Source organism: Lissotriton vulgaris, chromosome 1_2 (assembly GCF_964263255.1).
Source record: "Lissotriton vulgaris chromosome 1_2, aLisVul1.2, whole genome shotgun sequence".
NCBI classification, from domain to species: domain Eukaryota; kingdom Metazoa; phylum Chordata; class Amphibia; order Caudata; family Salamandridae; genus Lissotriton; species Lissotriton vulgaris.
The window spans coordinates 46770909-46785320 of NC_141686.1; the positions used below are offsets into that span (position 1 = coordinate 46770909).

A 14412-nucleotide genomic window follows, 5' to 3' on the forward strand; every position below is an offset into this window, starting at 1 on the left:
CTTGCGGAAAAACTACTTTATTATCTACCTAGCAGATCGCTGCCCTCTAGAGAGAAGGCATTGCTGGTTATCCCTCGGTTTTACAAACTACACGCCGGTGGCAAAACATTTTCCTACTTGGCCCCTCAAGACTGGCCCACTTACGCAAGTGCCTGAATTTTCTTAAGATCAGGAAACTTCTGAAAATGGTATCTTTTTACCAGCTTATTGCCTGTTCCAACCTATGTCCCTCCATCTATAGTGCGGAGATACCCTTCCGGGGCTGATTCCTGTGTGCTATAAATACTTAGTTCATTCATTAAACTCTTAATTTTCTAAGCAACTACTCCCTTTTGTTATAAGAAAAAAAGTACACCTGAGCTATATTTCTGTATTTGACTAACATGTACAGAATTTTTTGTTGAGGGTGGGGTCGTAAAAAAAAAATATGACCAATAAGCAGAAGCTGGTAGTTCTCAATTTTTTTAATAATATACCAAAAACAACCACTGCTAGTAAAATTTACTTGAAATATTTCAGAGCAAGGAATGGACAGCTGGGCTCGACAATGACCATGATCTTCCGAGCTGGGGAGGATTGCACTTCTGCAGTGCTAGGAGTGTTTTAGGGTTGAAGGAGATGACTGACTACACACTTAAGTGGGGAACCACTATGGGCCGCAGTGGTATTGTTTTGGCCTTTTCATACTTGAAGATTCAACAGCTGGAGCAATGCTGCTAGGATTAGCCTAACGGGTGTTGAGAGTTAGTTTATCACATTGGGAATAATAATGCAAGGATGGATCTCCAATGACAAATAGATGAGGCTGCTGTCTTGCTGAAGGTGTGTTGAAACCAATAGAGATCTGAGCGAGGGGAGCAGGCTGCTGCAAGTGACAAGGTGAGTGGTGTTGAACTGATTGAGGTCCTGGGTCCTCACTCTGTGGCAATCCATCTACTAGGGTGTTGGACTGATGGTACAATACATGACTCTGGCACTAAACTGAATACTGACGGAACTAGGAAGGGGCAGAAATTTGCTGAGAACTCAGATAAAGGCTTGTAGGTGCATGATTTCTTTTTTTTTTATCACGGACTGCAACCCACGAAGATTCAGATAGGTATATTCAATCATATGTTTCTGCAGAAACATATGGATCTTTCCAAAGGACCTTTGGATCTTTCCAAAGGTGAGCCATTGATCGATCCATTAATTCATCGCGCAGTGCCCTGCGATCAACAATTGGGTGTTCTGGAGTGTACCCTAACCAACATTTAGGCCAACATGGAAGCTTGTCTCAATTTAGGGAATGTAGGTTAGGGAAACGGGTGTAGACACAGTTGGGCTGCTCCTAGAAACCTATATAGATTGGATCCTCAGAGAGGTTTAGCAAAGATGAGACCTGTTCCGTGGATGGACGACAGTAGGTTTTCAGGCCTATCGCCTATGCCCTTAGCCATTGCATTTAAAATGGTCTTTTTTGGAAGAAAAAAAAAGTATTTTAGAGTGGTCTAAAATATCAAATAAAACACCGGCATTTAAAAAATTTACTCCATTTCATTCAGGTGCCAGATGCTGGCCCATCCAGAATATCAACACATAAACCAGAAAGGAGCCCATTTGCTTAATGCCTACTTCTGTGGTAACACTAAATAAACCCCAGCTGTTGGACTGAATTAAAGTCTGGAAAATGTTATACAGAGTGCTATGGGGTGGGGCTAGAAGAATGGCTAAACTACTTTTTGGTCTTTCACCGTCTAGTAAATAATTATAAAATATAACTCATTAACATTAATGGAAAAATAAATGCAAGTTGAACTACTTGATGGGAAATCCACTCTTTTACATTGAGGTTCAGTTGGTGATTGAGATTGCTGAAAATGTCTGTGTGTAACTGACTCCTGGTGGCCGACCACACTGGGAACAGCACCAACACCCACGGACAAGCACGCAATCTAGGATTCATCCTCGACCCCTGCCTCTTATGTCTAAGCAGGTCAACGCCGTCTCCTCCTCCTGCTACAACACCCTCTGCATGCTCCGCAGGATCTACAAGTGGATCCCGACCGAAACAAGAATGGTGACACAGGCCCTCGTCAGCAGCAGACTGGACTACAGCAACACACTCTACGCAGGAATCCCAGCCAAAGACCTACAACGACTACAACGCATCCATAACGCCTCCGCCCGACTGGTCGTTAACGTTCCCCGCCCGCAGCCACATCACCCCCCACCTGAGAGACCTACACTGGCTCCCCGTCAATAAGAGGATAACCCTCAAGATCCTCACCCATGCACACAAAGCACTGCACAACGCCAGACCAGCCTACCTGAACTGCAGGCTCCGCTTCGACACCCCCACCCGCCAGCTCTGCTCCGCCAGCCTCGCCCTCGCCGCTGTCCCCCGCATCCAACAAATGACCTCTGCCGGCAGATCCTTCTCCTAACTCGCCGCTAAGACCTGGAACACCCTCCCTACCCACATATGGCAGACCCAAAACCTACTCGCCTTCAGAAGACTCCTCAAGACCTGGCTCTTCGAGCAGTAGCAGACCCCCCTCCCCTCAGCACCTTGGGACCCTCACGGGTAAGTATCGCGCTTTACAAGTACTCTGATTGATTGATTGTAACCAGCCAGTCACAGACTTGGATACTGGTTGGCACAATGGGGAATAGTGACATTTGCATTTAAAGTGTTACGAGATTCCAGTCTGTCTTTGAAAGCACTGTGAATAGCAAGTTACCACCTCTCAAAAGGAATAACTCTGTCTCACTATGAAGCCGCCAAAGACCATCAATTAAAGCCATATGCTGGTTCCCAGCTAGTGTTAGGATTTGTAATTGACCTATTGTACCCATTTACATTTCTTTCAGGTATCAGGCACTCTGGTTAGAGGGCTTGTTTCTTGTTTCACTGTGTGCCTCTCCCTTGGTTAACCCAGTACAGGAAACCACCCTTTTCACTTTTCAGCCTAAGGTAACTTAAGCTCGGCATTAACTGTTCAGGAACAGTTGATTTTAGGTTGAGCCTAGACGGCGCTTGCACTGTCTGAAAGATCTGTTGTTTTTACTTTGTGGGCTCAAGAGCATTTTCCCAGGACTTGTCTGCTTCCGCTTTTGTTTAGGGACTTTTCTATCTAGCAACTACATCTATTTAACTGTTGGATAGAAAACTACCAGCAGAGGTCAGTAAAATAACAGAATCGCTTTAACATTGCATAGATTCCAGCCCGTAGAAACTCGTCTTTCGCAAGCACCCATAGACAATATTTTTCAGTGATATGACCCTGATTTTAAATTAAAAACAGAGCGTTGTACAATACCACTTCCTGCTGATAGGCAGTATTTCTCTGTTATATTCCATATAGGTACCATCATATGGGCCTCAGTAATTTCATTACCCTTCACTTATATTCTTCCCTATATTACACTTGTTACGGTTTGCAGGGACTGCCCTTTTACCTACATACTACGCTGCATTCAGACCGCAGGTTTTCCCTAGTTCAAAATCTCATACATTATGCATGAGGATTCTTGGAAGCACAGCAGGACTACCATCCCCTGTATAATATCTATGTATAAAGTTCATGCCCAACGTCATCCTCAGGCTGACACAGTAACACAGCAAGGTAGGACCCCTGGGGAGACCTATGGATAAATGTACATCACATCTTGCTAAGAAAAGACAGAGGAGACCGAGACTTGCCAACAGAGACACTGACCAGAGACGCTGAGGTTTATGCACGCAGATACTCCAGCTCGCAGAGGTTAAACTTTAATATTTCATATTGGTACCCTAATATAGGTCCAGGGAACATCAAACACCTTCCCTACATCACCTCCCCTTCATTTAAAATGAACGAGCCTTATAAGGTCATAACTCCTAATAAGGACATACTGCCTTATATGGACTAAACACCTTCTAAGGACTGACAGCTTTTATGGACTAAACTTTTCACCTACTTCCATGCTGAGGGAGGGTTTTTCCCAATCGATATTGCTAAGACGTCATCCATAGCGCATATTAATAATTTATAAGAATGATACCCGGGGTATACTTCACCTCTCCTATCCACGCACAAGGTTTAAACGCCAACGGCATCCTCATACTAAACAATAGCTAGCACGTGGACGGTGGTATAAATACAGCACCTCTTGCTATCAGTAAAGAGGAGGGACCGAGACTTCACACCGACACACTGACCAGAGACGCTTCGGCTCTGACATGCAATCGCTCCAGCTGACAGGGGTCTGACAATCCCTTGCGGGGTGTCCAATTCGTGTCCAGGACAAGGTCCCACACTCTCACTGTTTCAGGTAATGGGGTTCGCTTAAATCTTAACAGGATTCTTGGCTCTTAAGCTCTTAGGTATAGGCTCTTTCGCACCAACTCACATGCTACGTACACTTACATACGTACATCTAGACAGGCACCGTAGGAGTACGCATTATCTTTTATAAATGCATTTTATATTCATATATCTGTTATCACTATTGCAAAATGGTAGAACTGTACTATTTCTTTTTTTATTCCCTGTACTGCTGATCCTATATCTCAGTTACTGTGTAAAAGTTGTAGCAGCGCATATATTTTACACGAGAAGAACGGTACAATAAATTCTTATTGTAAACGCGCTCGACTGTTTCTTCCGTGTATCTCTCAGAGAGAAAATAAGCACGTACGAGTGACTGGGTGAAAAGTAGTATATTGTTTTCACGAGTCTGAGGAATCAGGCTTTGTTGTGTTCTGAGGTTGCCAAAAACTAATCTCTCTGATAAAAGGAGATTCTAGTGGCACTGTGAGCTAGCTAATGCAAAACACGGCTAGCATACGCAGTGGGGGTGCACAGAATCAGTCTACCACCCGACCCACAGTGTATGTTATCTAAAAGCGCAGGTCCTGCATGAGGGTACTATAGGAACAACACTACAAAAAATTCTTGCGGGGTGTCCAACTCTAGACCAGGACTGGGTCCCATAGTCTCTCACTTCAGGTAATGGGGTTAACTAAATCCTAGAGGGGTTCTTGGCTTGACACCTACAAACAGGTTAGGTACATTTTGGTACATCTAGTTAGGGAGACATCATAGGAGTGCGCATCTTTTTATCATGTGTTTTATATACTAAAATGTATTCATGATTATAGTAAGATGGTAGAACTATACCATCCATTTACCTTTATAGTACTGCTAATCATTTATATCTTATACTGTCTAACAGTTGTTGCAGCTCATCTATTCTACACCAGAATAACAACTGTTCAATAAATACGCATTGAAAATGCCCAGCCTGTTTATTCTGCGTATCTCTCTGAGACGGACTAAGCACAAGTGACTGAGCGAAAAGTAGTATATTGTTTCCATGGTCCTGAGGGATCAGGGTTGTCATGTTCGATGGTTACCAGGAACTTTTCTCTCCTGGGTGGCACTGTGAGCTGCTTTGTACAATAGGCCAACGTAACCCGTGGGGGTGATCAGAGTTCATCTGACACCAATCTACAGAGTATGTTGTCTAAACGCGCAGATCCTGTATACGTTTTATAGGAGCTACACGACATCTCCATGTATTTCCATTCCGGCTTGTTCTGCAATTTGGTGTTTTGTTTCTCTCTGCCCCAAATCTAATGCTCGTACTCCGCCTCTGTGTGCCACCTTCTGCCATTTCAGTCCTGTTTAGAGCTGTGGAGTTGCGCAAAATGATCCCCGCCACCCCCTTTTGCTGAATGTAATGTGAGTCTCTCATATATCACAGATGTTGGCTCTGGATGATTGGGGCCTCTCTAGAGGGTTGAGGGCCCCCTGAAGAATTGGATGACCCCTGTGCCACAGAGGGTTCAGGGGCCTGTGTTACGCCTCTGGTTTAGAGCTCAGCATCTTGAACTCGTGCACAGCATGTCTCTGCCACCTGCTACTGCATTCAGCACCCTACCAGCTTCACATGAGCTGCCCCAAGGCCACACTTTCTGAAATCATCTCTCATTCCACCCACTCATACACTCTTTATGCATCCTTGCTGCGAGAGATCTTGGCATTTTCCTGAAATTATAAATCACCAAATCACCTCCTGAAAACATGTCGCTTCAAACCATGTGGTTTGGAAATTTCACTTACCCTAACACACACGTTGTGCCTTTGTACAACTGTAAATCATGTGACAGGGTGTTCCTAAATGCTCCAGATTGCTTAGAATCTCAATTAATACTGAATGTCAGATATGAATGCTTGTCGCTGACACATGTGGTGGTCTGGAGATCATGGGTTTAACTCCCACAAAGACTGACACAGCCTTTCACTCTTCCAAGTCTCAGGTTTGAATGTTGATAAAGCAAATTTAGCCTTCCTAATTCACTGAAGAAAGTACAGTTGTGTTGTTATCGTGCTACCTCATTTTTACAGGACTACAAAATGTTAAATCTACCCTAGCAATGGCAACATAAAAACAAGCATTGGCAAGGCCAACAGGCTTCGGTATTTTGTGCCTTTTTACCAATGTTCAGAAACGGAAAGCTCAACAGGCCACAAAGTCATGTTCTGGAGCCATCCTAAAATTATAGTTAGACTCTTCACTTCTGTGTTTACTAAAAACAACTATGGTGATATGACCATCCTTGTCATTAATTCTAAAAGGGGAGCATTCAGGACCTTTTCTGCAGGAGAATCGCCATGACATAATGGGTTAAATGCATTCCAGTGCATGATCCCGCATCACCACACTGAAAAGGCAAGTAGAGCTTCTCAGTGTCTGCTTTTACTCGTGCTTCTGTGATTAAAAATATTTAAATCACAGGCAGTTATTGGGTATTCCCTGTGTTGTAGTGATTCATGTGAGCTGGGAATGTCATTGTGCTGAAGATACATGTGAGCGATGCTACGCACCAGTAATGTGCAATAATGTATAGTGCAATAACCTGCCTATCCATTTCAAAGCCTCCATGTTAAAGAACAGTAGATGTTTCAGCACCCAGGATAATGTGCTGTATGGATAAATACTTATAAGAGCCCTAATGCTAGACCGATTGCATTGCGAATGCTAGTTAATAAAAAGTTTTTTTTTTTTAAATAAACAATTTGTAATGGTGTTCCCAATAGATTCCACCTACTTTGACCACTTCTCAGCCCCTATAAAAATATATTTCTGATTTATTGAAGCACAGAATCTCCAAGGGGTTCTTTGTCAATGTTAAGGAGAGGGGTACCACTTGGATTAGCAGTTGGATGTCCCTGGTGCATCTGCTGTATGTTTTAAACTAGTTGCAGGTAACTCTTATATCGGAAAGAGACAATTAGTTGTAGATTCTTTACCTTCGACCCAGGCGTCAGACTAGATAAAGAGAATTTTTTTGTCAGCAGTACCCTTGCGCGTCGATATGTGGCGTTAGTCGACTCAGCGTTCGCCTTTGGCGTCGTGGTTGCTGTAATGACGTTGCAGTATCTACTTAGATGCTGCCCTCAGTTCTTTCTTTTTCCGTGCCAGCCAGTGCAGGTCCGGAGAGAGCAGTACCTCCAGTCAGTTTTGACTGACTTTTTTGCGACTTTTGTCGACACCGTTTTTTGAGTCTATCAACTCCTGGCGCACACAGGGATGTCCAGTTGTCCTCTGCCCAACTTCAAGGCTTGCGACACCTGTCGCAAGCTGATATATGTTAGGGACTCGACCAGCATGTGCCTGTGGTGCCTGGAGCATGACCATGATCCCAAGTCGTGCTCCAACTGCCGGACCATGAATCCGAAGTCTGTGGGAGCTGTCCCAAAAGCTTCTGGAGGCCTGGCAGTCTGCTCCACACCGTTCGAGGTCCAGGTCACTTGGGAGGTCGGGGGACCGGTCGCGGAGTCACCACCATTCCTTATCAAAGTCTTTGCACTCCTCAGATAAGTCGAAGCACAAGAAGAAGTTAAAGAAGCATTGCCACTCTTCGACTTCTCCCCGTCCGTCGGCCTACGCAACGAGGGATGCGAACGGTGCCCGTCCTGTGGCTCCGCATGCGGAGCTGAAGTGTCAACTCAGAGTTTCCCTCCCTTTCCGGGACCTGGAGCACCCCTACCCAGCTTCAGAGTTTCTACAAAGCGATGCATGCCATCTTTGGGCAGCCCGACTCCGCCGGTGCGCCTTCAGACCCTACGGACTTGGCTGGGGGCCCTGAGTCTTCGACGGGGCGGCTCCAGCCTGGGCACCACAGGGTCCCCTTGGATCCAGGCCTGGATCCGGATCAGCGCCGGTCGACTTTATAACAACTCTCCCGGTACCGATTCCACCGGCACCACGTCCGCACCACTGCCGGTTGTGTCCCCAGCCAGCGTCGACCCTGACTTCACCCTGACTTGGACACGGAGCCGGACCAACGTCGACCAACGCCAGATCTGGCACTGAACGGTACATTTGTACCTCTGTTCCATAGGGTGAGGAGGACTGGGAGAGTTCTGTAGACCCATTAGCTGACCAGTTGGATGAACCAGACTGGAGAGAGGAGTTGGGGGAAGCCAGTGGTCTGGATACCTCCCCAGACCTTGGCATGCTGTCTCCTCCTACTGTGGCTACGGAGGAGGGTGCTTCATACGCAGTGGTGTTGTGTAGGGCGGTTGAGGCCCTCAACCTCGAGCTACCTACAGTGGCGGTCAGGACAAATCTCCTGACGGAGGTGCTTCAACCAGCAGCAGCCTCTTCGGGCTCCTGCTTCCTTTCAATGAAGCCCTTACTGACATCCCTTTGGGCACCTGATCCAAGCCCAACACAGGGGGTCCTGTGGATAGGATGATTGCCTGACGCCACTGCCCGGTCTGGGTGACACCTCTTTCCTCTCCCAACACCCCACCCCTTAGAGCTTGGTGGTCCAAGCCTCTTTGTCCAAAGGTGCATTCCCTAACGCACCACCTGATAGGGAATCCAAAAAGCTGGTCCATCTTGAGACTGTGGTCTGTAAACACTGCATGTCTGTTGGGCCATTACACCCACTCAGAGAGATTCAGAAGCGCAGGTGCTGTAACAGTGCCCAGAGGGGGTCTGGGCCGTGCTCTCCCATGCAGACGCCGAGGGGAGAGATGCAGCCAAGTTTACCATAAGATGTGGACTGGACACCGCTGACTCGCTGGGCTAGACGATTTCAATGGGGGTAGCCCTTCGACGCTACACCTGGCTGAGGTCGACAGGTTTTTCCGGGGATGTCCAGGCTACCTTGCTGGCAGTTCGGGCTGCACTGTTCCCATGAGGCACAGGGTCAGACTGATTTGCATATAGCCATGTCTGAACTGGGGTGGCCGAGTGGGCTAAAGAACGGTGATGGATTAAATCCAGATCTTTTGAATGGGTGTGAGTGTTTGATTGATTCAGTTGCTCCGTCCATCACCACCCCCTTTTGTACCGCTTTTGGCCGCCATAAGTGTGGCAGGGTATGCTCAGACGTGCGTCCCTTGCTCACTTTGCCACTGGATTCAAGCAAGCCGGGCTGAAGACGGCTGGAATGCCAGAAAACGGTCCTCGGAAGCTTGTTACCGGTCCAGGGAAGACATGGCTTGGCAGTTCGGGCTGGACTGTTCCCATGAGGCACAGGGTGAGACTGATTTGCATATAGCCATGTCTGAACTGGGGTGGCAGAGTGGGCTAAAGAACGGTGATGGATTAAACCCAGATCTTTTGACTGGGTGAGTGTGTTTGATTGATTCAGATGCTCCGTCCATCACCACCCCCTTTTGTACCGCTTCAGGCTACCTTGCTGGACATGCCTTTTGGGTGGATGACTAGCCCTTTGTTGGCTATATGGGCACCAAAAAAGGTTGGGCCGTGCACAAACAGACCGTCTCTAGGTGGGTCATTTTGTGCATAAGAGCTTGCTATTCTTTGGCAAACGAGCCTCCAGTGGGACTGTGCGCCCATTCCACCAGGGCGTCAGCAGCTACCACTGCTTTGGGACGTGGTGTCACCCTCAATGACATCTCTCAGGCAGCTACATGGGCATCTCTGCACACGTTCACAAAGCATTATGGCCTGGACAGCCAGGTCTGGAGAGACTGCTTCTTTGGCCGTTCTGTTCTCCAGGACTTTTTGGTTTGAACTTAGTTTGCAGACCCACCTCAGGGGTTGGTAATGATGGGTATCTATTCGAAGGTAAGGAATCTATAACTAATTGTCTCTTTCAGATGAACAAGTTGCTTACCTTCGGTAACGATATATCTGTAAGAGACATAGATTAGTTATATATTCCTTACTGCCCCACCCATCCTCCCTGTTCTGCGAACTGACTTCTAGGGTTAAGGACTCCCTTTCAGGGCCCTAGTTTTGTGCTCCAGTGGTCAGTGTCTTGCATGGCTCTGCGCTTTTGGCGTGGAGTGTCGTGTAAAGAACTGACGTCCGCGCACAAGAGCAGCATCTAAGTAGATACCGCAGCGTCATTACGGCGACCACAATGCCAACGACTAACGCGGAGTCGACCAACGCCACCTATCGACGCGCAGGGGTACTGCTGATAAAAAAATTCTCGGGATCCAATCTGACGCCTGGGGGTAATTCTAAGGTAAGGAATCTATAACTAATCTGTCTCTTACAGATATTTCGTTACCGAAGGTAAGTAACTTGCTCTTTACGTAGAGGAAATAGACCAGTCTTTAAAATGGTGAAACGTTTGATAGTGTTAATGTGTTGTAAAGAATTGTACCCAAAAAGTGTTGGCAATGAAAAATGTCAAAACGTGAGTGCTTTCTGTCAAAAGAAAGGCTACGTTTTGATTAATTTGGTGACTTGCATTTGGTCTTTAAATGGTCACAGGCGAAAACATGATGACCAAAGTGTGGTTTAGAAGAACTGTTTTCATATAAACAAACTGAACAATGACTTAATTCCATGTAAGAACGCTACATTGATTTACTTAGCAGATTCTTATCTTTTTTTAATGTACTTAATTATTGGGAATTCATTCCTCGTGGTAATACAAAGCATGCTACAAGGAGTTCTGTACATGGTACATTCACACTGAATATTAAGAACTTGTTTTTATTTTATGCCTCTATTTACTACGTCTGCCGTTTCTATCACAAGCTTTAATATTAACCATCCTAATGAGTGTTTTTATCGGACTGTTTTTAATGTGTTGTCTCTGTGGCTCTGTCTTGTTCTAGGCAATCTATGCGGAGAGATTCCTCCCACCGCAATAAAGTCTGAAGGCTCCGAAGTTACGCTCATCTTCATATCCAATTCAGAGGTGACCGATACTGGTTTCAGCTTGAGCTACACCTCCCAGAAGAAGACATCTAGCAGCGGTAAGTCTGTTTCTTGTTTCATACACGTTTGCAAATTCAGAGTTTGCAACCCCCGCAAAAAAAATCATTTTAGTATTTAATTAACACCTCTTGTGATTCAGAAAAGGCTTTTTGAATAGCAAAAGATATTTAGCGACTCATTCCAAATCACAATTAGAAATGGCCATCCCCACCTATTTGTGGTTCTTTGGAGATGTGTGAATGGTTTGTGACTGCAAGTGGTGGCAAAACCATTGAATTGTTACGGATTCCGCAAGGAGGTGGTAAAGGATTGGCACAGAAGAGCCTGTCCACTTTGGACAGCATCGCTTTGGGATTCATGCTGTCTCCCCAATGTGTGTTCCAAAAAAACGTGATTTTTAAACGCAGCCTTGTTTTCTTTTAGGAACACGGGCTGCTTAAAACGGTTTCTAGATTGGGAATGCAAACAAAGGGATGGGGGTATGTTCCTTGCAGGCCAGCATACCAGTGACCTCTTAAGAATTTGTAGGGTCATGGGCTAACTATATTTTGGGGCCCCCTGTTTGGAGCAACTTTACATGTATTACCCCTTTTCAGTTTATTCAAGCCCATTTGCTGCTAAAAAATATAGAATTTTATGTTAAAACTTGAGAGATATGAGTGGGAAGACCAGCAAAAACAGCTGGAAGCTCAAGTTGCATGGTGTCTGCCAGTCAAATAGCACCAAAAGAAAGCCTGAAATAAACATTAATAAAGACATTTCTTTTTGAGCTTGGATCTAAAATCCATTTTCTTTCACTTACAGCAACATTTTATGTGAAGTTTAATTTCAAACCAGCTCGTAATTCCCATTGTAGGAAAAACATGTAATGGGTACTTGCTAGATGTTCAGTGACTAGTGCATAAATTATAATAAAATACATGCACTTAGCACTTGAAATTTTAGTTTTAGTTGCCAAATATTTGTATTCACTGACATATCCCCCTTCTTCATTGCATTCTTTGACCAGCATTAATGCTACAAATAGTAAAACTCAAGTGCTGCTTTGACGATTTGCACCATTTCACTGGTTAAAATGTCATGATTTTCTCATAATTTCTCTTTGCCTCTCTTGCCCCTTTTCTCCTCCTATTATGTGTGCCCTTCTCTGGCTAGACCGTTACCTGTGACCCTGATAAGTAAAAGAAATTGGACAGGGCAAAATAGCTGAGAAGTACAGAGATACATAGAGAAGTGTATAGCAAGAGACTTGAAGTAGAGAGAAAAAAGTGCTAGATATAGAGATGATAAACAAGGAAATGTGAAGCATATAAAGCCTATATGGAAAGGTGAGGTAGTCAGAAGTAAAGATAGAGGTAGATATAGGAATATGTAGGTAGAGAAGAGGGGTAAAAAATAGGTAAGGTTTCAAAGTGAGATAGAGAGGCAGGGGGATAGGGAGAAGGATGTGTAGAGAGAGGCAGAAAAGCACTTTACTCCAAGGGGGTGAAGTAGAGCGACAAATAATGTAGAAAAAAGGGTGAATTAGAGAGGGGTAAATGCAACAATAGGTAGAGGTAGACTGACTTGAGAATATATAAAGGAATGCAAGTTAGAGAGAAAAATATTAGAAGATGTATAGAAATATAAAGCTGCTAAAGAGCAGTAAGAAAAGGATGTGCAGAGAGGGGAGAAGGGTAGAAAAATGTGGAGAAAAACAAGGTTGAGACATACGTGGAATAGAGAGGTATGGTTTATATAAAGACACAGAGCAGGGACGAACAGGAACGGAGCAGGTCAGTGGATTTAGCGCTGCCTGATAAACTCCTTTTAAAAACACATTGATCTCAAGCTGCTATTTTTAAAACCCTACCTCTGACTCAGGATCCCTCACCGCCGCACTTTCTCCTGAAGGAGTACCCACACCTCGTTCCACCGCAGGGCCCATACCCTGATGGTTGTGGAGGGTGACGGGCGTGGCACTTCAATTGGAGATTGATTGCAGCTGGCGGGGCTCGGCGGAGGTGTGCTCGGACGGTCACATGACCTAGAGCCCACCCCTTCATGTAGCCTGCCATTCTTCGCGCGCGCCGGACGGAGCAGGTCAATGGATTTAGCGCTGCCTGATAAACTCCTTTTAAAAACACATTGCTCTCACGCTGCTATTTTTAAAACCCTACCTCTGACTCAGGATCCCTCACCACCGCACTTTCTCCGAAGGAGCGCCCGCACCTCGTTCTCCCGCAGGGCCCTTACCCTGATTGTTGTGGAGGGTGAGGGGCGTGGCACTTCAATTGGAGATTGATTGCAGCTGGCGGGGCTCGGCGGAGGTGTGCTCGGATGGTCACATGACCTAGAGCCCACCCCTTCATAACACCCATGGCATACCTCATGCGCAGCGGATGCGCCCAAGCGCACCGCAGGCTCGCCAAAGGCGAGCCAGTCTGCGGCTGCCCGGGGCCAGGGGCCAGGAACCCTGCCCAATTCATCTCCCACTCCGCTAACATGCTGATTCTCCTCCATGACAATTGGTCCCTTAGTCCTAGCACTCCAGCTCTTCTTGTCTCGCTAGAGGTGTTTAACCCCAGGTCTGCTTTTCCCGAACTGATCGCCCTCTCCACTGCAGCCCCCTTCCCTTTTAATCCTGCTGCCCCCCCGGCAGTCCTGCCCCCCCCTACCCAAGGTAAAAACCAACGCCTCCCTTACACTCAGCTACGTTAATACTCGCTCCCTGGTTAAACACCAGTTAGAGATCTTCCAGCTACTGGACTCCGAGAAACCCGATGTACTCTTTGTCGCGGAGACCTGGCTCACGGCAGAGTCCACTCCGGACATCCTCGCAGCAGTGCCCCCTTCAAGCCAACAGACCCCCCAGGAAGCCGGGCGGTGGGGTCGCCGCCATCATTCACCACTCACTCAGGTTTACTACCATTAATGTCGCTGGAATTCCCTCAGTCGACCGTCTCACTATAAAACTCAACTCCCCCCTATCCCCTCATCTGTGTTCTTGTTTATCGCCCCCCTCAACACATGCCTGACTTTGCCTCTCTGTTCAGCGACACGTTATCTCAATTAATATTTAACAACTCTAGAACGCTGATCATGGGCAACTTCAATTACTGGCCCTCAGACCCCAAAGAATGCTCCCACTCTGCCGATTTTACTGACCTCTTATCTGGGATGAACTGCACTCAACACATACAATCCGCTACGCATGTCAAAGGACCCATCCTGGACCAGGTCTGG

General features: G+C 46.2%; 1 protein-coding gene across 1 annotated transcript in view; it reads left to right on the forward strand.

The window, feature by feature from the left end:
• The window catches only part of OVCH1 (ovochymase 1), an 852055-nt gene that overhangs the window by 677622 nt on the left and 160021 nt on the right, over nucleotides 1–14412 (forward strand). The window contains exon 26 of the mRNA XM_086952799.1: nucleotides 11085–11225. Coding sequence (XP_086808925.1) covers nucleotides 11085–11225 — 141 coding nt within the window. The remainder of the gene's footprint in view (nucleotides 1–11084; nucleotides 11226–14412) is intronic.